Below are 27,500 nucleotides of genomic sequence, written 5' to 3'. Positions count from 1 at the left end.
AGAGGAGCCGTCGTTGGTGACTGCTGACCAAAAGGGAAATGGCTCACTAGTTTCCAGTCTTATCTCTCGCGTTTTATCGAAGATGGCGGAGGATTACAACCCTCCGATTCATCGCACTGTGTTAAAGAAAAAGTGAGCAAAAATCATAGCAGACTCATCGAATTAACCCTTAAAGGAATGTGAAAAGATACTGATCGAGCCGATTCGTCACTAGAGTCTCTAGATGTGGCCCTGAATTCTGTATTTTAGCCCTGGTATTTTTTTAAAGGATTACGTGCTGACACGAATTATTTGATATTTCGAGAGTATATTGTTTCATATTGCTTCTGGCCCGGCCTGCAGCTATTACGAGTTCATCAAACAAGGTAATCTGTTACTGATATTTCCGACAATCAATGGATTACATCAGAATAAACGTTTTCTTTTTAATTGATTCGTGTACAGCGTGATTATTTTTATGTTCAAAGTTTGGTTCCTTAACGATGCTTGAGGGTACATGTACGTAATACCTCATAGGATCTTTGGGGATTTTATACACTTCACTCCTAAAAAGGTCCTTATAAGATCCTTATCCTTGAAGGATCAAGATCACTCTAAAGATCCTTTTTAGATCCTTGAAAGATCCTATGAGGATCTTTCAAGGATCCTAACGGAGATCCTTTCAAGATCACTTTAAGGTTCCTTTTAAGATCCGTGAAGGATCCTCATAGGATCTTTCAAGGATCCTAATAAAGTTCCTTTCAAGATTACTATAAGGATCCTTTTAAGATCCTTGAAGGATCCTCATAGGATCTTTCAAGGATCGTAACAAAGATCCTTTCAAGATCACTTTAAGGATCCTTTTAGGATCCTTGAAGGATCCTCATAGGATCTTTAAGGATCCTGATAAAGATCTTTTCAAGATACCTCTGAAGATTCTTTTAGGATCCTTAAAGGATCCTCATACAATCCTTGAGGATCTTTCGAGGATCCTTTTAAGGTTTCTTTCAAGATCACTATAAGGATCCTTCAAAGATCCTCAAAAGATCCTAGTATGATCTTTAAGGATCCTGTCAAAGATTTTATTAAGATCCTTTCAAGGATCCTTTTAAGATCCTTGTAAGATCCTCAGTCACTCTTTGAGGATCTTCAAGGATCCTTTTGAGGATCTTTCCAAGATTTTGTGTGTGGATCTTGGTAAGATCTTTGCAAGATCCTGATAATTTCCTCAAGGATCTTGATGAAGTATCCCAAGAGTCCTCAATGTTAGAAAATCTTTGAAGATCCTTTAAAGATCCTTCAAGGATCCTGTGAAGATCTTCATCTTTAAAGATCTTTGTCAGGTCTTTGAAGATCTTTGAAGATCTTTAAAGATCCTTTAAGGATTTTCACCAGGGTAGTTAACACTAATTCTTTGGTGTGCTAAACACTCTCCTTCAAAGTCACTCTTCATAAAAGTAGAAAAAAAAAATGGTTGACATGTAATTTGATCTACATTGTACGACCATACAAGGAAGAGGAGTGGGTTTATTACTGGGTTGACATCACCTACTGATGTGCATTGTGATAGTACTTTGAAAACAGCGATGCTAAGTAATATGTGATGTCAACCCGGTATCGGGTCCATTCGATCCCCTCCATTGCTTGGTCATGAATCAAACTATGACCGCTTTTCCCATCTTTCAATGTGAATAAAAAAGTAAATGTTCAACGCAAATTTCTAAAAACAACACGATACATTTGGGATGATTTCAGAGAAAATTTTGTTGATCAGAGGTGATAAGCAATAAAATTATAGCCTTCCATTTAAATACATGTAGCTTCTTGGCATTAGTAAAAGTAATGTAAAGCTCCCAAATACAAAAATCAATAAAATAATGACATTAAAACAAAAATCTTTGCATCCGTCTTCACATCTCTTTATACAGGCCAGCAATTGGCTTAGTGCATCCAGACGGTATCATGGCCAGGGTCTTAAGCAGCTTATCTTAATTGGTGACAAATTACCTGAGGATAGCAAAGATGAATTTGAACAACTAAGAGTGTCGTGCCTCCTAAATTTAGCAGCATGCCAGGGAAAGCTTGAACAGTTAGAATTTGTTGCTGAAAACTGTACAAAGGTTAGAAATATTTTATTGTTAAGTAATTGTTGCAGCCTGTCTATGACTTAAAGGTCATGCCCTCCAGTATTTGTGGAAAAGTTTAGTTTAGCACCAGAAAACAGCTTTAAACTGTTGATCACCTGTGAAGAAGACACTAGCCAGGAGCGTCGAAACATCGGGTATTGAATCCTAACTTTTTCAATTAAGTTGCATTCATTTTAAGTTTAATTTACATGATTTTTTTGCCTGTTATTCTTCTTTAATGGGTGCAAAAAGTGCTTGAAGTCGACCACTTTTTTAACATTTAAGGCTACTAACGTTTTCAAGCATATGAATGTTTTTCGTTTCTCTACTAAAAGTGAATATAATTGGCCATTTTCTCCATGGTACTTCTGAGGCTCTCAGTTCAATGTGCCGTAAAACGTAGTACTGAAACCAGTGATAATCATTTGACTCATTAATGAGCTAGAAGGAGAAAGGGATCCACTCATATGCAATCACAAAGTCCTCTGCAATGCAAAGGAGCCTAGCTGTGACATTATGACAATTTAGACAGACCCATAAATATCACTGGATCAGCCATGTACATTGTAACGATTACTAAAGTTAAATTTCGTATTTTTATTCATTTATATTGTTTCTCTCTCTTCTATTGCTACCCGTGTCTCCTTTTACCCTTCATTATTGTTACTGTAGTTCCATGGGTCTGACCACGCGTTTATTCCTTTATAGGTACTTGCAATGTCACCCACAAATCTTAAGGCTCTCTTCAGAAGAGGCCAAATAAGTTCACACACTGTCAATTTAACAGTGGATTGATTGACGAGTGGTTGTGAAGCTTTTGTTATGTATTGATGTGGGACTTGCAAGTAAACTCAAGTCAAGGGCACCCAACGAGCAAACTTTGAGTGAGATTTCTAGGCTCCAGACTGTCTAAAGAGATGTTTTTATCACCTGGAGAAATTTGATCTGTTCGGACATCTTAGCTGAAAACTGAGAATTTTATGGAACGATATATCTTTATTTCAGAAATTGCTAGCTGAACGTTACTACCTTCTAAGGACTTCCAACCCGACCATTTCCTCCTCCGAAACTGCTAGGTGACCTTTTCAAGCGCCAAAAGTTACACAAATATCACTTCCGAAAACGTAAGGGTCTGCTTTTTCCTGGTAACTAATCTTTTAGGAAATGTTTTAGTAAAGAAATATTGGGGAGCAAGCAAGGACGACGACGACGACGACGACGGCTACGAGAACGCAACAAAACAATGGGTTTAATTAGCAAAAACAATAGTTCTGCACGCTCTGCACGTGCGTTTTGCATTTTGATACATTTCTTTGCCGTTCTCGTCTTGACAACGACGTGAAATGATCAAAGTTGAGCTCATGTGGAGGACGCGAGCACCTGACGATCAATTTTCAATTTTCTCTCTAAATATCCACACCGTTCGCACCAATTTTATTCTGGCAATGTGGTTTCATATTCTCCTTGCCAAGCGACTTGGAGCAATCGCAAAATTATTACAGTAACAGGAAATAATATTTTTAGACAACGTTCTCGTAGCCGTCGTCGAGTCGTTCTTGCGTAACTAGGGAGCTTAAGATCTGCGACGGCGACGTCGACGAAAACGTCACCTCAAAATAGAACTTTGCTCTAGTAAAAGTCTTTCGCGATTATTCCATCTTGTTCACGTCTTACAATGTGGGCGAAGTATCCTAAAAATAAATTGGTACGAGTGCTTTCAGACTGAAAATAGAGAATGAAAGATTCTCTATTGCATGCTCACGTTGTCGTCAAAACCTAAAATTTAGCGATTTCACGTCGTCGTCACGCAGAGAACCGCAAAAATATGAGCTAAAATCCGTGCAGCACGTGCAGCACGATTATTTATGCTCTTTTAACCAATGATATCATTGTTTTCTGGCGTTTTCAACGACGTCGTCGTCGTAGATCTTAAGCTCCCTCTTAAACTCCCCGTTACGGAGCTTAAGCAACGACAACGGCGACGGCAACGAGAACGTCAGGAATTTGCATATTTAGTGGGTAAAAACAATAGCTTTGCACGCCCTGCACGTGCAGTTTTCACTTTTGTCCATTTCTTTGCCGTTGTCAGCAAAACAACAACGTGAAATAGTCAAGTTTGAGGTTTTATGAAGAACGTCAGCACTTGAGGATAAATTTTCATTTTCTCTCCTAAAATGGAGTGGCGTTCCGACTGGTGTCATCTTTGAGGAAATACCACACCAACGTTGAAATAGTCACGAAGCGATTAAAATAACTCAAATTTATATTTTGAGATGACGTTCTCTTTGCCGTCGCCGTTGTCATTGCGTAAACTCCCTATTGAGTTGTTTTGCAACCAGAACCGACATTCTTAGAATAGTTTGAAAACTTATCGTTGGGTGGCTTGGCCTCGTCGTTTAAGCCGCTGTTACACGTTGAGACTTTTAACTGAAACTTGTGTGAAACGGCGCGGCAAAACGAGTCTCAGAGGGTGTTGCACCGTGTAACATGAAAGGTCGAAACTGGTTCGTTCTCGTTGAAGGTGATGTTGAAGTGTTGTTTCCATGGCCTTAGCCGGTTTCTGATTGGCTTACGCAGCGTAGCGTAACAAGACCGAGCGAGACCAGTTTCACAAACTGTTGTTACACGGGGAAACTCCTGTTTTTATCACCACTGCGATTGCTGCCACCGTTGCAGAAGTAGGTGGTTCTACTTTTCTTGAAACTTTTCTCGCAACGGAAGTTCAAAAAAAGTTTCACGAAACCGACCATGTTACACGGTACAATGCCTGACCTGAAACTTGTTTCGCATCTCCGTTGCACACAAGTTTTAGCTAAGAGTTTCACCATGTAACATCAGCGGCTTTAAGATGTTGAATTTGCTTGTGGATGCTCTAGATTCAAATACGGCTTTCAACCACAGATTGGGTTTTTTTTGTTTTTTTCTCATTTTTATATCCTTACTTTTAAAATGTCAGTTAAATGAGTCACTTTTTACAATATCAACTTATTTTTATTGAATATATACGAAACTTATAAATGTTTTCAAATTAACACAAAACGAATTTCGATCGGTTTAATATTTAAAGCGCACGAAGACCCTCACTTATGTCCAGAAACGCAAACAAGCCATTTTGGAGTTCATATCTGTCTCCTGTTCACAGCGAGTCTAAGTGTGAAGTTTTCATTCAGATGTAAAGCAGAAGTAATTATCATCACAAAAACTTTGTACTTAGACTCGCTTTGAAGAGGAGGCAACCATGAACGCGGAAATGGCCCATTAGATGCACGCCCAGTTTTGACATCCAATACGAAGTAATCATTTTCTTCCAATTTTCAACAATAGAGCGAGTTTCAATCGAGTCGTAGAACCAGAAACAAAGTAATTACTTTGGCCAATCAAAAAGCACGGAAACAATCTAGTAAACCAATCAAAAGTCGAAGTAATTACACGTAGCCGACACAAAGCGCGGAAAAATGTGAGTTATGTATAAAATGAAGCTAATTAATTATCAGTATCATTTTTATACCGGTCAGTCATAGAGTTCTTGGTGTTTTGACGGAATCTAGAAAAAAGGAATAATCTGGTTTACATCAAGAGCTAATGAATTCCAAAGTTTAACACCAGAAAAAGAAAGAGAATGAATACCGTACTGTGTGGTCTGAACTTAGTTTACAAACGTGTATGAATGGACACAACATATTAGCTTAAAATCATCCGCAAAAAAAGATGGGTTAATTTATGAAACCACTGATGAACGAAAAAAAAAATTCAATATGATTATATCACAAATTTTACTGAAAAGATTTAGGGATTTGAGCAATCCTCAAACTCTGCATTCTTCCATTTAAATGACTTGAATTTAAAGAACTAACAAATGCCTAACAGTAGTGGCATGGAGAAATGCAACAACAACAGTGTTCAGTTAAATAAGGAGAAAGATGGCGAGTTTTTTTATTTGTGTCTCTACCGGCATTCGTTTGTTTGAATGAATATGAGAAGGCGAAGGAGGATTTAGAAAAGGTTGGAAAGCGTCTAAAAAGTACCAGTCTCCCTCCTTCCCTCCTCTCCAGTAAGTTTGCAGACGTAAACATTTAGCAATAAAGGCCCGTTTAAACGGTTTTAACATTTGACCAACATTCGTTCAACAAAGTTGAACGGATGTTGGGCAAATGTTGGACGCAAAAACAAGGGTATGCGGATGGAGGCCGTTCAAACGCTTCCAACATTGCGCCAACAAAAGAACCAATTAACACTTGCGAAATTTGATTGTGAGGAACTAAGAACTAGAAACCAGACTCTCTCGTCCAGATAAACTACGCCATATTGACTTTTGCGGCCTGATGTGAGCATGCGTGTGTTCTACAGTTGTTGAACAGAGTGTTCAAACTGCTTCAACACCATTCAACATTTTCGAGAACAAAGCATACGTTGAATCGATGTTGAACCAATTTAAACTAGATTCAACACGCTTTCAACAAGCTTTTAATATTTTTTACGCTTTCAACATTGTTGGACGACCTGTTCAAACGTACCGAACATTTGTGTAGAATGCACGTTAAAGCAAATGTTGAAACTAGACCGTTTAAAACGGGCCGTAATTTGCAGTGTCCTTTTTATCGCACGATCCCCCTTCAAACATCTAAAGTATAGACCGAATGCAAAAATGGCGCCCAATAAATTATTCTTTTGTCTTTGTGATAATTACTCAGACTAGCCTCGTGTTACAACCAAAATTCTTTCAGTTTTACACACGTTAACAAGGCTGGTCAGGCTAAAAAGAATAATTTGTTGGCGGCCATATTTATATTCGGTCAAATTGTAACAGCGATGTGGGCCACTCAATCAAATTAAGAGTGGAAAGAGCAAAGGGCTGCTTATCTCATTAGGGACCTTTAGACCTTTAGATTTGGCTACACGATAGATTGTCATCTTTTCGTTTGTTACCCAACTGACGTTGTCAAAGCCTTCTTATGACGTGACAGAGGAGAAGCCAGGGATCTGAGATGCCAATGAAAGCGTGTGGTTTAAAATGGAATCTCGCACTCCAAGTTGCTGTTACCTTGTTAAGAACGCCTAATGTATGAGAAACAATATAGTTCTTTGTGAAAAATGCAGTTTTCCTGTTATCACATACAGTAACTGCTACATTTAACTTTCCGACGTTCCTGCTAGTTATTGCCCCTTGAGAAGTCTCTGTAGAGAGCACTCAAATACCAAGAGTTGCCTGTGTCCTTCTTGTAATTCCATTGCATGGGCGCTTTTCTCTCCTGCTCCGCAATGTTTGTCTTTCCTTGACGTTCTTCCACGGCACACGGGCGCTAAAATATCTGCCAGTTTTCAAAATAACTGTTGGAATTAAGTCGGTGATTCAAGTCTTACTCACGATTAGTCTGACGTTTCCTCTGCTTTGTCCTTGTTTTCTTTTGTTTACGTTTTTATTTATTATTATATTTTTTTTATTTTTTCTTTCAGGCTTTGACACTTGCTCCATGCAATTCTGCAGTGTAAGAGCAACTTCGAATTCTAAAACATAAGCAAAGATTACACGATGAAAAACTGTCCAAAGCGCTTAGTGCCATGTTTGGACGCCGGAAAACGTCAATTGAGTAGTGCCGTTGACGCTGGTGAAGTTATACATCTCCCCTGCCTGCTGTTACTGATTTTAGTGAAGAGAACCCAGTAAAGTGACTTACTAGTTGTTTCGTTGCAGCCGGTCTGCAAGAAAGTGCTGCACACCAGATGCAAATAGGCATTCGGGATTTTATGAGTGGTGTATTTTCCAGTAAAACACTCTTGTCTATATAATAAAGAGGCTTATACGGCGTAGGTTTCGCCAACTGCAAAAACAGACGAATACAGTGAAGATTTCATGCAATCAATTTTATTCATTTTTTTCCTAACAGGTTACAACAAAGTTAGCGAAAGTTACAATGGAGAAATGCCGTGATTAAAAAATGTTCATGCTTAACACAATCTTAGGCTTAATATGAAGAAGTTTCAGGGCCGTTTGTGGTTAATCCAGGCAGAGTTGCAAGGGACAAACTGAATCAGTTCAATGTCTTGACCAAGTTTTGTCTTCCAATATGGAAAGTGACTTTTTAGCGAATAATAGTCGAACAGTGTCCTTAATCACTAGGCCTCTGAAAAAATATTTACATTTTAAATCAACCAAGTTTCGTTTGCACATGTAAATGTATATTCATGATCCATTGGTTTTCAATCTGGCTTAAAAAGAAGACTCGGTTGCCTTATTACACTTACAGTGCAAACAATTGGATGTCCGCAACTTCAACATCACTCGTGTCACGCGATACAGACCATGCAATTAACGTCGCAGAATGTCCCCCAAATGCTTCTTCTCAAGTAAGAATAAATACTTAATACTTAATTGACCACTTTCATAAATGGCGACCGCTTTTACATCCTTTTGTATTTATCAAGTGAAGCTATGATTTTCGCAGTTAGGAACGCAATTTTTGCAATTGCGTAGAGAAGCCCGAAAAATTCAGGACTTCAACGGGGTTTGGACCCGTGACCTCACGATTCCGGTGCGACGCTCTAACCAACTGAGCTATGAAGCCACTGACGTTGGGAGCTGGTCATTTGTGGCTTCTAATGATCCCATGAGGAATGAGTCAATGATGAAATGGTATATGAAATGAATCATATATGAACTGCGGATATGAAATCAAGTGAAGGTAAAGGTACACGTTATTTAACGTCGGAAGTTCCTTTACTCTCTAGAGAATACTCTCCCAGGAAGCTATGATCTTCGCAGTTAGGAACGCAATTTTTGCAATTGCGTAGAGAAGCCTGAAAAACTCAGGACTTCAACGGGGTTTGAACCCGTGACCTCGCGATTCCGGTGCGACGCTCTGAAGCCACTGACGTTGGGAGCTGGTCATTTGTGCCTTTTAATGATCCCATGAGGAATGAGTCAATGATGAAATGGTATATGAAATGAATCATATATGAACTGCGGATATGAAATCAAGTGAAGGTAAAGGTACACGTTATTTAACGTCGGAAGTTCCTTTACTCTCTAGAGAGTACTCTCCCAGGAAGCTATGATCTTCGCAGTTAGGAACGCAATTTTTGCAATTGCGTAGAGAAGCCTGAAAAATTCAGGACTTCAACGGGGTTTGAACCCGTGACCTCGCGATTCCGGTGGGACGCTCTGACGTTGGGAGCTGGTCACCATCATTGATTCATTCCTCACGGGACCATTAGAACCCACAAATGACCAGCTCCCAACGTCAGTGGCTTCATAGCTCAGTTGGTTAGAGCGTCGCACCTGAATCGCGAGGTCACGGGTTCAAAGTCCTGAATTTTTCAAGCTTCTCTACGCAATTGCAAAAATTGCGTTCCTAACTGCGAAGATCATAGCTTCACTAGATTTCATATCCGCAGTTCATATATCATTCATTTCATATACCATTTCAGCATTTTGTATTTATATTTATTATACCTACAGCCCTCATTTTAAAACCAACATTCTTTCGAAATTTGCTCGTCACAGCGAAGCTAGAAAGGCTTATCAGTATTAAAACAAAGGAATACTTTATTTGGCCGCCATTATAAAAGCGGTCTATAAGGGCTTTTCAGGGCCAATGAAACTCAATCAACGAAACGACGGAACACAACAACAACAACTGTTAAGAATCCCAACTGATTGAAGGCAAAGCATTTAGCTATTTACAACTTCGGCCGAGAAGTTGAACCACGGACTACCGGGAACAAATTCAGCAAGTGGTCAGAACGAGTCTTGAACCCGGGAACTCCGGAACTCAAGGCAAGCGTCCTAACCGCTTGGCCGCACTACCTCCATTTACCCTGACCTAAAAATAACCACCAAGCTCCTTCGTTAGAAATAGGTAGGAAATGCTTAGACTTACAGGGACACTTCGTGTTTTATATAAAAATTGCACTTGCATTTTTGGACATAGTCCTGCACTTAATTAGTGATTGACTTGATTCGGTAAACAAATACAAACCAAGAAAAAAAACCGTTTTCGCTCTTTGGGGAAATTTGCGATTCTTTTATCGCGCTATTTGCTTTTTTGGGATTAGGCTTTAACACTGACCAATAACAAAAAACGCACATAATCTGCGAGCAACCTCTCCACCAGCACCGTGAAAGGCGTGTGAACAAGTCACAGTTGAATGATATGTACTTGCTTCCTATGGGAGAAAATGGGGCGAGATTTTTGCATTTGTGAAGCGATCTTAAGTCAGTTGAGTGTCTAAAGTAATCGCGTGATACCTCGCCCCTTTTCCCACTATTTAATGATAAGTAGAAAGCCAGTCACAGCCTACAAAATCTTCCCGCCCTATGAGAATATGCTGCATGAAAATTTCGTAGGATTCTAATTGGTTAATCGCGCCGCTTGCTGCTGCTTCTGGTTTTAGAGGCCCACCTTCAAGCGAAAGGCTCTTCGACTGTTTGTTTTTGTTATGGAAATTCGCACTGCTTATCTTAGTGATCTGATTGGATGAATTTCAGCTTTGGCGGAATTTTCATATATTAAAATTGTTCCACACCACCCAATGCCCGTCGGTTGAAGGTGGGCATTTAAAATCGTCAGATCCCCGGAAAATCTTCGCATACACATTATTCCAAAATGGCCGCTGATTTATGCGGATACAAATTGGCCCTTGTTGCCTCGTTCAAGATAAAATATTCTTTTGAATTTTAAGCTTAAGAAAGAGGCATCAAGGGCTAATTTAAATGGCGGCCATTTTGGAATAAGGTGTACGGAGTTGTTCAATGTAGACTCGACCCAGTGTCTCTCTGGCGCTTGCAATTCTTCCCGACGTCTTTGTTAAAAGCAAAATTAATCTACAGGTCAGGATCTTCACCTTTGTTCAAAAGACTAGGAACTTTCTGAATCTTCACTGGCCGAGGAGCTATTAAAAAATGTTAAAGATTATCTATTAACTGAAGTAACGAGAAGATAGACCAACTCGGCTAACTCAATGTTGTACCCAATTCAAATCCTCTGGGAATAAAACGTTTTGTTCTAAGAATTTCCATATCATTTAAATGTGAATGCTTCATTGTCATGCAAATTCAACACACAAAGAATCTTAACCCCGAGAGATTTGAATTGGGTACAACATTGAGTTAGCCGAATTGGTCTATTAGGTTACCCATGCAGTTTAAAGAAAACAAGGTCTATATAAGTGGCCGTTATGTTCTACAAGTTTTTGAGAAGACTTCAGTAAAATGTGTTCGAAGGAAAACTGCTTATAGAATTTGTTGCCCAAACATGGAATATTTCTTTGCACACAGTGGCGGATCAAGGGGAGCCCCCACCCCCCTTCCCCCCCCCCTTCCTCCTTTTTTTTTGGACCGAAGCTACCAAAACACCACTGTGAAAGGGCAAAAACAAAATGTTTGAGAGCGGACCCCCACCTTACCTCCAGGTCTGGATCCGCCACTGGCACATATGTTGAAACGGCAGAGACTGGGAACTGTTGTCCTCTTTGTTATTAGAGAAAAGAAAACTGACACCCGGATTACTCAATTTAACATCCCTGCGAAGGTCATGGCAAAGTAGAAGGGAAAAATTGAGAGAGGAAGAAAAATTGATTTTCACTTGTTTGACTCTTGGTTGGAGCGATGATCAATGCAAAGCTCTGTTGCTTGACATCCTGGATATCAAGAAAACTCCCAGACGGTGTTCAGATTTAAAAAAATACGAATTACGCAATGACGTTTCACCCTCCCCCCCCCCCCAAAAAAAAAATAATAAAATAAAAAATTAGTACCTCCTTCCGCGAAGCCCATCAATGCAGTGGAGCAGCAGCACAACCAAAGCACCGGCAGTGGAGAGGCCGTTGGCCACGAAACAAAACACATGACGCATATAATCTCCGAACTCTGCGCAATGCGTACCCTGACTGAAGACAGAAATAGGAGAACAAGTTGTAGTACTTTGGAGGTATAATGTAGAGTAGGAGATGATGAATGTTATCCCCGGTAAATGAGTAGTGCGCTTTACAGACAAAAGGGAGTTTATGAAACGACGACAGCTGCGGAAACGACAATGCCAAAACACAGTGATCTGATCAATGTTTAAAATCGGCTGAATGTGCAACACACATTTTAGTGCATATTTTTGCGGTACTCTGCACAACGAAGACGTGAAATCGCCAAAGTTGAGATTTTGACGACAACGGGAGCATCCAAATGTAAATATTTCATTGTCTTTTTCTCTGAAACCGCTCGTACTTAAATTATAGTTAGGATACTTTTCCCACTTTGTACGACGTGAACGAGACGGAATAATCACGGCTGAAGACTTAGTGCAAAGTTATATTTTGAGGTGACGTTTTCGTGAGAGTCGGCGTCGTATTCTGCTTAATTAATTTAAGTCCGTAACGTGTCGGGGACACTTGGAAAAAAAACCGAGTGGACTTAACGGTAGTCGATTATATGACCTTCGTAATTGTAAACGACCATATATATTATTGCTGCGAGCCTATCTTCGTGGCCGTGTGGGACCTGGGCTCTTATATATGCTTTTCAACACTAGCTCAATCCGTTCACCGCGACATTTTTCGCTGGTTGGAGATGATTTTGGGAAGATGCAGTAAGTAAGATCAGCGGCATTAGCTGGTGGTTCTCTTGCCTTCGTGGAATCATCCCTGTGCATTCGTCGATCCGTAGGTAAAGTTATATTTTCCTTTTTTGTTTCAACACATTTTTCATATCAAACGCAGATTTATCAAACGCAGGAAGTATTCATCAAGGTCTCGAAAGGTTTAGTGGCCTCTTTACTCCAAACGTCCTTCTTTAAGTCACATTCCACTAACTTAATACTTCGATAGACGTTCTTTACATAAATGCATCGTCTTCACGGCATCTCCGGTCGTGTAGTGATTCCAACCTCCAAAGTTCTTCCATCGCACGCACTTCGTAATCAATGATAATTTGCTCCCAGAATTTTACTCGTAAAAAGTGATGAATGGCCAGGCAGGATTCCGTGTAATATGAATATTCCAATTGCAAAAAGGCATTACGATTCATACGGCGTTTACGAAAGCCAATCACGTGTCGTACACTGGTTTCCTATCCAGGTACCAACCTCGCCCGACAGGGATTGAAGTGAAGCAGTGAATAAAGCAATTAAAGTATTGATCAATGTCAAGTCTCAAGACCGTCTCATATATATTACTGTAGTTTATTCACACGAAAAATGCAACTAATGACCACTGCGATTCGTGCTTTAACTTGCTGTGAAAAAAAAAGTTAAAGTAAACTAAGAAATGATCAACATGTCAGCCTCGGTGGCGAAGCTACTCGATTCGCTTTTATTTTCTTCAATCTTTCTGGGTTTAGTATTATACTAGCAAACGACATGTCCTCTCAAGGGGCCATTTGCCCAGTTATTTTGAAGACACGCACCAGCCGCACTTATATATGATTCAGCGAAGTCTAGCTAAGGGAAAAGTATTTCAATTCTGTCGCATGAATGATAGTACTCGGCGCTTATTCAAACCATCTCGAGAAGTATATGCTCAGATATATTTTATAAGGTTGAATTTGTTCCCATACCATTCTTCTTTGCTTCCAAGCGACTTTCGAAAGCACTTCAATAATCCGAGATTACTACTAGTCTTAAATAACTTTCAGCACTATTTGTGCAGTGCATGTATGGTTATGCAAATAATTATGCCTGTCTTTGTTGTTGTGTTTCTTGGTCCCCTCGCAGCACTAGTTCATTCCTATTTTTCACCACGATAACCAATAATATTATCTCTTTTACGATATTCCTAATTTTAGTTAAGCAAGATGTACTTTTGTGAAGAATTTACTAAAAATACTTCTTGCTCTTTTGTTACTTATTTATTGGTTGAGAAACAACAACAACAAAAACAATATATTGGTTCGTTTTCTCAACGTTTTTCCAGCAGTGACTCACCTTCCTTCAGGAAATAAGTTTTGGACCACGAGGATCAAGGTCCCTCCAATAACATATGACATCAAACTCATGACGGCAAATATGAAACCAGAATTTCTCTGAAATTGAAAAGACAAAGCTATTGCATATACACTAAAGATGAAAACATCGTGGACAGGGGTACATCAAACGTACGCGTTACCCAGGAAACGTGCTATAATGTTTTATAATAAAGTTTTTTAAAATGAATTTCGGAATAACGGAGGAGACCTGGATATGATTTTAGACAGCCACTCCATGTTGTGTCGTTTTGCCAAAGTTGTTCGGCTTTATCAAACCCAAAATAATTTCTCTCATAAAAACTTCTTCAACTTATGAAAATAATACGAAACGGGCGATAAAAATTAGCTGAAAATTACTGGAACTTTATTCACCTTGTTTTCGCCAATTAGTTCTGTTGCGAAGCTGAGGGAACAAACGAGCATCGAAGAAAAGCCAAGCCCGAGAAGCACAACAGCAGGATAGATCATGACTGTGTTGCATTGAGTGATGAAATATGACATCACTCCTGAGCAGACAACAAGTAGAGCAGCAATGGTAAAATACCCCTAAACCAGATCCAAAATTAAAAGAATGTTAGCAAACGAGCAGACATGATCGTCCGATGAGAGGAGTGCATAACATGATCTTTTTAAGGTCGATTACGTCTCGAGCAAATTTAACTACCGCAAATCCTCTATTAAGGCCCCCCTCTCTGATAAGCCCCCCCCCCCTTTTCAGAGGAGGAAAGTTAATAACCCCCCCCCCCCCACCCCTCTATTAAGCCCCCCCTCTCCCCCTCCCCCAATCGTACCGTAGAATTATAGTATCATAAATTTCAAGGCTGTTTATAAAACATTTACATGTAAGAGATAACAAATGTAAATATAAGAGGAGTTTTCCAGAGATTTTCATTTGTAAGTTGTGTGCGACAAATCAATACAAGTAACCATTCTCATAAAAATTACCGAAGAACATGAGGCCGAAAGCGCATTTTTGAAGAATAGAATTGTGTTTTTGTTACTTTTAGGCTCCCACAAGTGAATTAAATACTTTTGCCAATGACTTTAACTGTACAACGCGTAAGTCTACTCTGTCTCATACCACGGTATTTTTGCAACAGGTGATGCGTTTCGCTAAATAAGCCCCCCCCCCCCCCCTTCTCTATTAAGCCCCTCCCCCCTCAAAAGTGCTCGAAAAAAATAAGTCCCCCGGGGGAATTAATAGAGGTTTTACGGTATCTAGATAATAGACCCTTTCACGGTTTTTGACCGCCATCTTGTCTGGGGGACAAAAACGGCTAAATATTTACAGTAAATGCATGGGATTTTGGCCGACTTTGAACCGCTGTAGCGCCGCTAAAAGTAGACAGATTTCCAACTTTTACCACTACTTCAAATAGTTTTATTGATATCATTCATTCAGTCATTCAACAGAAAATAAGGCATTAAGGAAGATATGACGTCCGTAAATTCGAATAATAAATCTTCTCACGTTGCTTTTAATTTCGCAGCAATTTTCCGTGATGATTTTAGAAGGGATTGTATGGAATCTTAAAAATTCGTTTATGGTCGTTTATGGCCTGAATCTGTTCTTTGTATTTCATGTAAATAATGTCAGTATAAATGTCTTTTAACACTATCACCGTGGAAATCTGTCTCCTTTTAGCGGCGCTGCAGCGGTTCAAAGCCGTCCAAAATCCCATATATTTACTACAAATTTATCCCTGTTTGTCCCCCAACAAAAAGGGAGCTAAAAATTGTGGAATGGTCTATTTAATATCGTCTACACCTTCGAAGAGATCACCCACTCCTCCTCCTCCTCCTTTAATTATTTGCAGTGGTTTTGTCCCAGAGTAGGAGGGAGGGGTCGTGAAGAAACTTCATTGTTTTGTTCGAAGTACCTCAGTTTTTTTTTTCACTTGTCTAAGACAAGGATTGCGTTTGAACGGGTGGTGGAAAAGACTGCTCATCAACATCTGCTTAACAGAAAATCATTTTGGTAGCAATTTTTCCGAATTTCTATTTTCACTGGTATTGCAGGAATTATAGTTATTCTGTACCGAAGTCAAGGTATGTTGGATGGGGTTAATACTTGGATGATATGGGTGACCGGCAGGGTGACCGGCAGGTAATACCCTTGCCAGGAGATATGGGAGTGACGCTGCTTGGCTAACCAGCAAGAAAGTCTATACCGATATCCCATCATACTGATATTGCATAAAATTCTTCTAGTGCGATACCTTAGTTACATACTAGAAAACGGTACAAAAAGGTCCTCCCCAAAATATTTAACTACTTTCCTAATTCCTCATGGAGACAAAACAGGAATTGAACGCACCTCACTAATGCACTAGAAAATTGAAACCACGGCCCTCAGACCCCGAGCATAGCGGGGAAGTAACGAGGACATGGCGGTAGAATTAAGCTTTGTAAAATTTTATTTCTCCGGGACAGTGACAATTTTGTTCAAATTGGCGGCGACTTTTCGCGGGGCTTGTGGCACTAACCTTGACAGAGTGGGCCTAGGTCCTAATTGGGCAAAACGTTCCAACTTAAATTGTTTTGGGTCTGCATTTGTGGTCTTACAGTGCTCGCAATTGCAGTAATTGGCATTTTTTTGCTAAATATACGTCTTGAAAACTCTGTGGCAGCTATCACGTTTTTGAGCGTTGCGTAACACCGGGGATTGTCCAGGAGGGACTGATGAAGGATTAAAAGGTAACTCTGTACAAATGTTACATTCCTCGCTACTTTTCGAGGGTCGTCGTTTCAATTGACTAGTGCATAATCCATTTTTATTTGTTTCTATTCTTTTATTGCTAGTTTAGTACTGCCAGTATGGATATTACAAACAATAAACATAACACCAACATAACCATGTTCGATAATAAATGTACCCGAGGTATTGAACGGTAATATCTAAGATTCAGTGCAACGATTTTCGACTGGAAACCAACGAATATCTGAGTGAGCACTTTGATTCGATTTTAATATGAATTCAATGAGTATCGTACAGTATGAAAGCTGCGCATCATGAGCCCACAACATTTTGTTCATTGTGATGACGAATATCGTTGTCGATAAGAGTACAGACAGCGCTGGACCACGTTCTATTTGTTAATGGACCTTTTTGCAGACACGGCAGCCATTTTGATTTGTATTGTTTCAAAAGACATTATGGTATGCTCTACCTTGGGTGCCAGAAGAATTTTTTTTTCAAGATCGCAGAGAACGCTCAGCGATTCCAAATCAACAGTCGAGGACAAAAAGAAATCCTCTGGTCGCACGACCCCAGAACCTCATTTCCATTTCATCAAATTGGGACAGAATTTGTACTTGTTCGCTGATTGGACATTATGTTCGAGGGAGTTACTGATTGGACAAATCAAAAAGCCAGTTCTCAAAACCTGTTGCGACAAGCAAGGTCCCGAGAAGAAAAAGCCAAACTGTTTCGATGGTCCGTGTGCTGCTTCCGTGCGTTCACGCACTATAACGGCTTTGACAACGTGAAAAGATACATTTTAATTAATTGTAGTTAAATTATTTTGCCTATCGATTCGCGCATGAGAGCGCTTGTAGATATTCAAGCTCGTTTGAGAGCGGCCGGGGAAATTAACTAAAAAAGTTGAACTCGTAAGTTGAACTGTGTCTGGGAACGGAGGACTTATGGACGAAAAATAGTAAGGACAGAAAAAAGTTTCTCGCATTTCGAAGTCTTCCACTGATCTCTAGTTCTTAGCTATTACTGTAACAGGATCCTATTTTAAACACGTTCCGCTCTGGGGGAAAATAAATTTGATCAAATAAATCAAGCTTACGCACCTAAAATCAATACAACATCGTTAAAATTGCTCCAAAATTACTAAAGGTGTTGACGTGAATAGCCATCGCCGTAATCGCAATTTTCAGAAATGTTTGTAAAGGATGCGCTTCATTGCGTCCGGTGGGAAGCAGTCTCAGCTTGGCGGCCAAAACTGGTTTGACGAGAAATCTGAACTACGGCAACGAAAACGTCAGTCCAGTATATAACTTAGCGCTATCGCAAGTATTTCGCGATTTTTCCGTCTTGTTTACCTTTTATTACAATACAGGCGAATGGGTACGGACGGTTTTAAAGTCAAATCAGAAAATGACTGTTTCTTTTTTATATGCTCACGTTGTCGTCAAAGCCTAAAATGTGGTGATTTCACGTTGTTGTTTTGTGGAGTACGGCAGAAAAATGCACAGAAATTCGTGTTCCACGTGCAGCACGAGTATCTTTCCATTTTCAACCAATAATACTCTTGCTTCGTGGCGTTGCCGTACCCGTAGCCGTCGTCTTTGCTTAAGGGCCTACTGACGTATTTTTTGGGGTGCGTTGCTAAGGATGTAATAGTTAACTAATTTGAGAGAATTTGGCATTTTTTGGTCAGTTTCCAACTTTTGTAAACCAATCACCCTAAATATGACGTCATCATGCCACGCCCATGGTCACGTGACCAGTAAAAGAAAACTCTAAATTTGTCTACGTGCTACTCAATTTGGGTATTTAATCAGTGGTTTCATAATTTGAATTCGTTTTTGCATCCAGCCAAGCATGGTTTTCTTTTTTTATTTTGAAGAATGTTCTTTTTAGAGCGATAAACGGTACTGAAATACCCATAAAATTTTCAAAAAGGATGATTTGAAAAAATCAATGCTTAGCTATATTCTGTATTTGGAGGTGAAACGTGCCATATTAAAAAAATAAATAATTCAATTTAAAGAACGCCGGAAATTTAGCTTTTTCTCAAACCCGAAGTCAATTCGTTAACTCATGCGCAGTTCATCTGAGAGCGAGTCCGAGGAAGGGCGAGAAAAAGCCTTCGATGCAAACAACAGTTCGTTCGGTGATTTTTGCTTGTAAGTAGGTTTCCTGGTCAGGTCACGATATGATGATGTCAGTCACCGGAAGTAACATTTCACTTCCTTAGCAACGCGCGAAAAATACGTCTGTGGGCCCTTAAACTCTCTAAGGTCTATAAGAATACGGGTCCGGCCAGATTAAGGCCAATCAGATTGGGCATGATGACCGCAACGCTTCTATTGGTTTACAACCAAGCAGTCGCAGGAGGGATTGCTCGTGCTTAATGGAATAATTTGAATTCTGCAAGGAATACAATACCGCCACCTTTTTCCCGCAAAAAGTCTACCAGTAGCCGTTCTAAAAATGGATTAATGCTGAATTCAAATAGACAGACAGATCGCAGATCGCAGATCGAGACTTGTAGACTTGTGGGCTATGGACTTCTGCTTGTGTTCTTTTCTGCCCCTAATCTTACCTAGTAACCTTATCTAATCTACCTTACCTTGTTTCCAATTATCCCAACAAGCTTCTTTGAAAATATAGAAGATACAGTGGCACTGATTAACATAATGAGCGGCAGATAAGCAATGGATTCCTGAAAACCGAAAAAAAAAAAAAACAGTTGTAGTTTTACACCCATTTGTTTCCAACGAACTTGGCATTTTCATATAGTAAATAATATTTGTAAAATTACAAAATTTTGAAAAAACAAAAGATGTTGCATAGTTGGCTTTAAATTTTAGATAGATTTCTAAATTTCAAGTCATATTGCGCAAAGCAGGACGAAGAGCAGTCACTGGCGATATCGTATCTGACGTAAATGACCGTTTCTTCTTCGTGGCCAAAAATTGACAATTTTTTTAAACATAATTTTTGATTATAAAATGGCAGATTGATACCGTCATTTGACATCTGTACATACCTTACTAAGGTCAAGTGTGTAAATGAGGAAAAACGGCAGATACGAATAGGCGTGATTTTGTAAGGCCCTTGTACAGGAATACACGACGGCAACCTGAAGCATAATCATAAAAGGGGAGAGGCATTGAGCTTCAGTATTGTCTTGGGCTGTAAAAAGAAGTGCTGTTAGCTTTTGTTGTATAAGCCACCGGTTTCATTTGTTTCAGTATTGGTAATCACATGATTTCAAGTGCAATTTAGAATAAATAGGCACGAGTAAATTTTCTCAAAGATGAACGAAATTGTACGAGGCCAGTTTCATAGTTGCACGATAAAAATCATGTGATTTCATATTAATAATATACATGAAAAAAATCGAGATAGCTTATCGTAAATTAACCAGAAGCATCGCTCGCATTTGCGTTATCCATGGGTCGCATTTGATTGGCTATCTGTGACTTTCTTTGATAGTTGACAAATCAGAATGCTTGGGTTTGTACTTTTCTTGCATCAAAATATAATTTTTCACGTTTTTATTGTTAGACAGTTTTCTGCTGGTATGTAGAGTTGTTTTAGAAACTTTCCGTGGTTTTATTTCTTACATTTATTGTGTTCTAATAACTATCCTGGCGCTATTTTTGTCTGACAGGAGCCCATCTGGAGCGTGCAACTTCCATACAGCGTCTGTGAAACGGCGTTTTCACAAGTACGTTTATTTTTAGACTAGCCCTTCCCGCGAATTAGGTCAAAAAACAAAGGCAGTTCCGGTTCGGTGACCCTATGACGTAAGCTTAATTTCTTGTAATTGGTCATCGGGCTCCTGTGGGAGTCTCATTAGCGGGAAATTCAATCTAAAAATAACCTTACTTGTGAAAACGCCGTTGCACGAAAATAGGTAAGTTGCACGCTCCAGGTGATGGGCTCTTGGTCTGATCAATGAACGAGAATGCCCCCATCCTATCTTATTGATGTTTTCTTACTTATACTAAGTTGGAAATTATTTTGTTTTCGTTTCACTGCAGAGTGACTACACAACAATTGCAATTACCACTTTTGTGCACTGTGTTACCTTAAAATTGCATTTCTCTCAGTCAATCACAATGCAACTTCGTTCCCAGGGGCTCTCTTCTCTGACTCCTTTGTAGTTGAGGAGGAAGACCCTGGTTCAGGCTGGTCACGTGCCTCCCAAAATTTGGCAGGTAGACCAAATATGTGTTAGGGGAGGGGACAAAATGTAGGCCTTGTTATCATTGCGGTTGAGGAAATCAGCACGCATTTGATTTGTGGTCAAACGAGCATCGACAAAACGTTTCACGGCCAGGTATTTTATGTACTACTCATGGAATTCGACAAAGGAGGCTGAGAAGAGAAACCCTGGGAACGAGGTTGATCAGAATGGACATTTTTTTCATGTTTATTATTGTTATAGGTGCCATGAACTGTTGTTGAGCGCTGTTATATTTCGTGCGATTTTAAGCCTCGCCAACCCTACTTTAAGTGATAGAAATAATTTTAACAAGATCTCTGCGGTCATATAATCCCCTGCGATTGTAGCTGACCAAAAGAATATATGATAAGATTGTAAAACCCAATGCCCTATGATAATTATTTGAAATTTATTTTTAGATTGCGCCCCGGCTGCAAAGGTTGATCTGTTGATCCCATGACTGCGCGATCCACTTTCATAGCAAGCGATCAATAGCCACGCATTATGACACAGAACGTATCAATTAAAGATGATTTCAAATAATTTTCATCGGAATAGGGTCAATTATGGAGGATTCGCTCTCTTATAATTACTTCTTGTTCTCTTGAGATGACTTGTGAAATTAATACGTGGTTTGTTGCTTGGCTCGCGTGGATAGTGAAGAACACGACAAGGATAACTCGTTAACACAACATTTAATGAATCGCAGCGGCCATTATGAAGGAGACCACATGCACAAAACGTACGCCACGCTGCATCTTGGGTACATACCACATATGCCTTGCCGGCAGTTTGCATAAATTATCATATTTATCAACATAATGTAGTAGGCTTAATCTCAATTTCAGAATGGTTATTCTGTAATTAACTAATTCATGTAACATGTGAACTTTCTTTGGCTTTCACGACAGAGGAATACGTATGACCTCAATTCTGAAGTTTCATTGGCTGTCACCCAAATAAACCCATACTTACCATGTATAAGCGCGGATCAATGAGCCACTCTTGTATAGTCCTATTGGCGTGAGTTCGTGGTGGAAGAGCGGATTCACTGCCCCGTGAAACAATAAAAGGATGAATGTTTGCATTATTCTCGGGTAAAGGAACGCCTTTGGTTTCCAATGAAACAGCTGGGAGGTTGATGGGTGCTGGAACTTTGTCGACGTTTTTGTCATCAGAATCAGCACCTGAATTCAGTGCAATTATACTACCAGAAAAACCTCTGTTGTCAACACTAGCGCAGTTAACATTGCTTAATGAAAGATTTTCTTTCGGAACAGCGGCCTTCTTTGCTGACGCTGGCTCTACCTTCTGGTCACTGATGGCCGTCCATCTAACACCATAAGTTCTGCGCGATGGACATTCTCGCTCAATAGTGGTCGCAGTATTAATTCCTGTAATTGAGCAAGGAAGACTCGTCAGTAACGGTGAAATTCAAGGTCTAAGTGCTACTGGACTGGTCTCTGTATGGTTCGGCCGCTTTTGATGGCCTCGTGATTAAATATTATGGTGGCTCACACTAGTTTCGACAATTCCGAGTGACTATCTTTCTAGAACGATTCACTCAAGAATTACTGAGGATTGGCCCTCGTACTCCACGTTATCCTAATATGTCTTGTGAAATTAACGTGTGATGTGTTGATTGGTTCGCGTGGAGAGTGAAGAACACGATAAGGATCACTCGTGAACACAACATTTAATGAATATGAGCGGCCATTGTGAAGGAGAGCACATAGACAAAAACATATGCCACGCTTCAAGTGGCAACCACTGTCACACGTATAGACAATGTCCTAGTGCCATTCCAAACACCAATGAATGCTTAACTAGATGCACTTATTTATGTGACGCAATTGATTACCATGGTAACAACAGAGTTATCTAGAAATACGCTTTATTACACATAACATGAGAATTTTATTCCATAAAGCTCATTTGTACAAATCTATACGCTTTATTTTCACATGTGAAAAAGACCTATACAGCCAATCAGAATGGCGTACAGCTATTTCACATGTGAAAGTATAACCAATCAGCGATAGCGTAAAGGCGTTTCCATGCCAATCACTCGTGCATCTCGTGCAAATCGTGCAAATCGTGCAAATCGTACTTTGTTATTGAATTAAATTAAATTTGCATTTGGTTCTATTGTTAGTGAGTTTTTGTTTCTAATTCGCGTTCAGAAAACTATTTTAATGAAAATTCTCATGTTATGTGTAATAAAGAGTTTACGACATAGAAAGTGCTTTGTACGGGGTTTTATTCACTCGTTGTTTGTGTCAAAAACCCTCACTCGCTCGTTCCTCGCTCGTTCGGGTTTTTGACACAAACAACTCGTGCATAAAACCCCGTACGCCGCACTTTCTATGAAGTAAACTATTTATATTTTTTGTCTTAAAAACTCTCCTATCTTAAATCATCATTTTTAAGATTTGAGCGATAAAAGCAAGGATTGGTGTTTCGAATGGTGCGATAACCTTGCCGTTACGTGAACCAATGTTGTAGATTTAATTGTTCTAACAAAAAATTCCCTCAGAATTGTTGAAACTAGTGCGAGCGACCTTGAATGGGATATTGAATCAAATTAGGTAGACCGACAAGGGACCCAATAAAGCTGGTAAACCTTATCTCGAAACTGTTTTTTAAACGAGGGGAAGAGTGTAAGAGACTTGAACCAGATCTGCTCTGTTAAGGCAACAAATTACACTGAGTGGGTCGTATACCTTACCTACACAAACAAAGTAACATTGGATGATGGTTTAAGGTTTTAACTTTTTTAAACTTTTGTTTTTTTTAACTTCACGATTAAACTTTGTCCAACAAGTACTTTCCTCATGAACTGTTTGTGACTTTCTTGAAATAAATGTACCAATTTATACAATTAGATACCCAACCTGGTGAAAGACGAGTCATCAATTCTCCATGACCATTCGAGGGAGTGAAAGATGTAAGACTCTAAGAAGGAAGGAAAATGCGATTCATAATAGGAATTAAACCAAATGTCAATGAGTGTCCGCAAGCGCTCGTTTACCACTATTTTTACCGAGATCCACGAACAACTGCTTTCTCAAAACACAACCACGTTATAAACAAAGGTTCAGTCTTGGTAATGACCATGTTTAGTGTTCATTGTTTCAGTCATAGAGTACGCACTTTAATAATTAAGGACTCAGTACTTAATAAAACATCGGTTTTCGAAAGATATGTAGAAGGCAAAACTGAAATCCCTGCTGAATTAATAATTTTTGGAGATTGTTGAGAACCAACAATCTCACATGCCATAGCATATTAAAAGCCCGTAGCATCATCTTGAAGATTTTAAAAGTGGGCCTCCATTGACTGAGACTAAAGTTGTCACTATGCCATCCTGGCCGTTTTGTCTTAAAGAGCTCATTGTTTTCTTCCAGTAATCCGTGCGCGTGATAGGCGTTCTGCTTTACTAACTAGGCGAGAAAACGGATTCAGTGAAATGTGGCAGTGGATTTTCAAGCGAAAACAGCTAGAGTAGGGTACAGACTAGGCTCAAACTTACCACGGAATTTCCCGCCTGTAGGGTCGTGCCAAGAGGCTCTTTAGTCCCAATATGAAATATCATTGCAAGAAAAACGCCTAATGCTACCAATATTGCAGTCATTACCTGAAGAATAAGGGATATTATTAAAAATTCGATCATTGGATAATGCAAATTAAGACTTTTCATTGGCTTAGCCATCACGGTATATGAGCTACTTTACCATATTTTACGAATATGGTAAGCGTACGCGTTGGCTTAAAACTAAAACGGAGCTAAAAACATTTCGTTGAGGAAACCATGGCGGCTGGCGAAGATCGCTTCGCACCGGAGTTAAATAAAAAAGAAGGCCTTGAACTGTTACAAAATTAAATCTAATACCGACGAGCGCAAAGAAAGCCACAAAGTATGGCATGAAAATATTTCAAGGCAGCAACTTGAAAACTATGTTAGTTTAAATTAACGCGAAGCAAAACTATACAAGTTGAGACAATTTACATTGTAATATCCGGTCTCTTCTCACGAAATAAAGTCGGGTCTAACATCTTGGGGGCGTTTTTAATAAAACAATTATTCCACTCTTGCTTGTTAGATATGAAGATGGTTATAGCCAATGAAGCGCTACGCGCCTCTCATATCCAACCCGCGCTCGTGAAATAATTGTTAATTAACATATGAAGTGGTAAATAGCCAACGAGGCACGTAGCGCTGAGTTGGCTATATCCAGTCTCATTTCTAATAAGCGCGAATGGAAGCTGTTTTATTAAACTTTCATTGATTAATTCTGAACTGTCTTACTTACAGTACGACGGGATGTTGTCTCCGTTTTTACAAAACGACCGACGCAATCAGTTTCCATATTGGGTCAATACGGTATATATTTAATAAATAAACCCCTTCGATAATCGAAATTTGAGTGAGCCAATCATATGTAATATCCGGGGTCGAAAATTTAGTAAAAGTATATAAACTTGAAAATCAAATATTTCAGAATATAAGTTTCAAAAGCTACTTAAAAACGAATGTTTCGTCTCTGCCTAAGGGACTCATCAGAGACCTTTCGGTACAGCTAACTCGTCAAAAATCTCGTTTGAAGTCCTGTTAGCATTTAAATGACGGTGGCAATCTGGCCTTATATCTTATAAGGATTCCCAGTTGCATAACATGCTAAGAAATAAAAAGCCACGAAAATATGGATTGAAGTGTCCTCACAAGTTTAGAGTTCAGTGGCGTAAAGACAAATTTTCGGTTTTAAATATAGGCTGTCATTGGACAAAGAAAACCGGTAAAAGAACAGAAATACCCACAAAACAGTTGAGGCCTTTGGTTATTAACTATGGTATCGGTAATTACACAATAATTCTACTAATTTAAAAAAATGATTGTGAAGTTTCAAAAATTTGTGTAGCACATCCAGAGCTCTTAGCGCCGCAAAACTGAAACGAAAAATCGATCCAAAGAAAGGCCACCAAAACCGAAAACCCCAATGCTTCCTGCTGTAGGAATTCTGACCGCAATCTACTGCTGCGCCATTCACTCAACCATCAAAACGTTAATAAAATGTCCATCGCTTCAGTAAAGTATGATAAAAATTTAACACCAAGTACTTTACCATGAAATCCTTGGAACTGTATTCAGAAATTTGACTTTCGGAGTCCAGACCAAATATTACCCAAGCCACAACACAGGTCGAAATACCACTCAAGTAGGTAAAAGCTGTCCTAAAATGGGAAATTGCACGTTTGATTACCACTTTAAATTAAAATTTGTGATTTGGCCGAGATCATCAAGTGCAGCAAGCGGATCCCGACCTCCCAGAGGTTGATAGATTAGTCCATGGGTTTGGTCCACTTGGGGGCCCAATGCGGAAGCAGCGAAACCCAGTGGTTAGAGCGCCTGCCTCGGCATCCGGAGATCCCGGGTTCAAGGCTCATTCTGATCTCTGTTTAACAAGTCTGTCTTAACAAGTGTTATTGAAATCCAAAAAGAATATTGTGGGTAACCACGCATTTTTCAAACATAATTCATGAATAATATTTGTAAAAAGCTTTAAAATACAAAGCAATGTATGGCGTTCTTTCTCAAATTAAAGCTTTATTATCTCTCAAAAATGCATGGTTACCCCCAATTTTCCTTGTAGATACCGAGAATTACTAACTAAGATCTACTTTCTCCGGATAGTTTTAAACTGCGCAAAAATAACCCTGTATTAGTAAGCATCACCGATAGGAAATCCGAGTATCTTGAGATGCGCAGAACGTGTGCGCAATTACAATAGTAGGCACCGTCCTTAAGAGCTGTTGTCATTGCCATTTTCTGTTCTGCCGTCTCGTTAATTGTGTTTTAACGGCCACAAAAGCCCCAATGGGGAGTGGCCAATTAAGTATGTAATTATGTTGCCGGTAAAATCCGTTCTCATGTTGAATCCGTTCTTACCTAGGTTAAATTGGTGATCCTCATTTTACCTAGGTAGAATATGCATCCCGATGAATTGTAGAAACTTTTTTTGGAGCCTATAGCTAAATTAAGCCTAGAGAAAAATTAGGGTCAGGTCAGGATTAGTTTTGATTATTTTACGTGGATATAATTGAATTATTATACAAAAGTAAATAAAGAAAAGAACTGTGTTAAGTTGAGCATGTTCGTCGTTGTAGTGTAATCAGGTGAGGACACAGGATCTGGAGGGTCCGAGTTCAAGTACAAGTAAGTGCATAAAACAATTCTTTGTTCCCTTACTATGTTGTAATGTTGAGACTGAAGAAATAAGTGTATAAATACATAAACCGATAAGATGATACTAAACATTAAGAAGATGTGTTGAGATACGTAAGACAGAGCTTGAGGCAACGTATAGGTGTTTTCAGTCCTTGTTTGGAGGGTGATAGCTGCTTTAAACCAGATAGAACGCATATTAAACCTAGGTAAAAATGGATTCCACCCGAAGCCCGCTTCACGCTACAGCTATCAGCTAGCAAAGTTTCACTCGTGACTGTTGGCGTAAGCAACTTCCCCTTGTGTGCGGT

At 39.4% G+C, this 27,500-nt stretch overlaps 3 protein-coding genes across 7 annotated transcripts in view; 1 reads left to right on the top strand and 2 right to left on the bottom strand.

Moving 5' to 3' along the window:
- Positions 1-7,694, top strand: part of LOC137985101 (peptidyl-prolyl cis-trans isomerase FKBP5-like) — a 24,848-nt gene extending 17,154 nt beyond the window's left edge. Inside the window, exons 5-8 of one of the 3 annotated variants that reach the window (XM_068832574.1) lie at positions 1,908-2,099; positions 2,814-2,863; positions 6,056-6,107; positions 7,560-7,689. In XM_068832574.1, coding sequence (XP_068688675.1) covers positions 1,908-2,099; positions 2,814-2,863; positions 6,056-6,107; positions 7,560-7,595 — 330 coding nt within the window. In that variant the 3' untranslated portion in view covers positions 7,596-7,689. Of the gene's footprint in view, positions 1-1,907; positions 2,101-2,813; positions 2,864-6,055; positions 6,108-7,558 lie in introns of all 3 variants that reach the window. The other 2 variants (XM_068832576.1, XM_068832577.1) reach the window with 2 other exon arrangements.
- LOC137985095 (tetratricopeptide repeat protein 28-like) overlaps positions 1-27,500 on the bottom strand; it is a 157,514-nt gene that overhangs the window by 104,630 nt on the left and 25,384 nt on the right. The gene's annotated exons all lie outside the window — the stretch shown is intronic.
- LOC137985096 (major facilitator superfamily domain-containing protein 12-like) overlaps positions 8,153-27,500 on the bottom strand; it is a 26,934-nt gene continuing 7,586 nt past the window's right edge. Inside the window, exons 3-13 of one of the 3 annotated variants that reach the window (XM_068832569.1) lie at positions 26,090-26,198; positions 24,499-24,603; positions 23,861-23,921; positions 21,942-22,360; positions 19,782-19,874; positions 19,362-19,454; positions 14,428-14,601; positions 14,015-14,112; positions 11,859-11,990; positions 10,947-10,994; positions 8,153-8,225 (exon numbers count right to left, since the gene is read on the bottom strand). In XM_068832569.1, coding sequence (XP_068688670.1) covers positions 10,961-10,994; positions 11,859-11,990; positions 14,015-14,112; positions 14,428-14,601; positions 19,362-19,454; positions 19,782-19,874; positions 21,942-22,360; positions 23,861-23,921; positions 24,499-24,603; positions 26,090-26,198 — 1,318 coding nt within the window. In that variant the 3' untranslated portion in view covers positions 8,153-8,225; positions 10,947-10,960. The other 2 variants (XR_011119232.1, XM_068832568.1) reach the window with 2 other exon arrangements.

Source organism: Montipora foliosa, chromosome 14 (assembly GCF_036669935.1).
Source record: "Montipora foliosa isolate CH-2021 chromosome 14, ASM3666993v2, whole genome shotgun sequence".
In the NCBI taxonomy this organism is placed as follows: domain Eukaryota; kingdom Metazoa; phylum Cnidaria; class Anthozoa; order Scleractinia; family Acroporidae; genus Montipora; species Montipora foliosa.
This window is presented reverse-complemented; position numbering and strand designations above follow the sequence as displayed.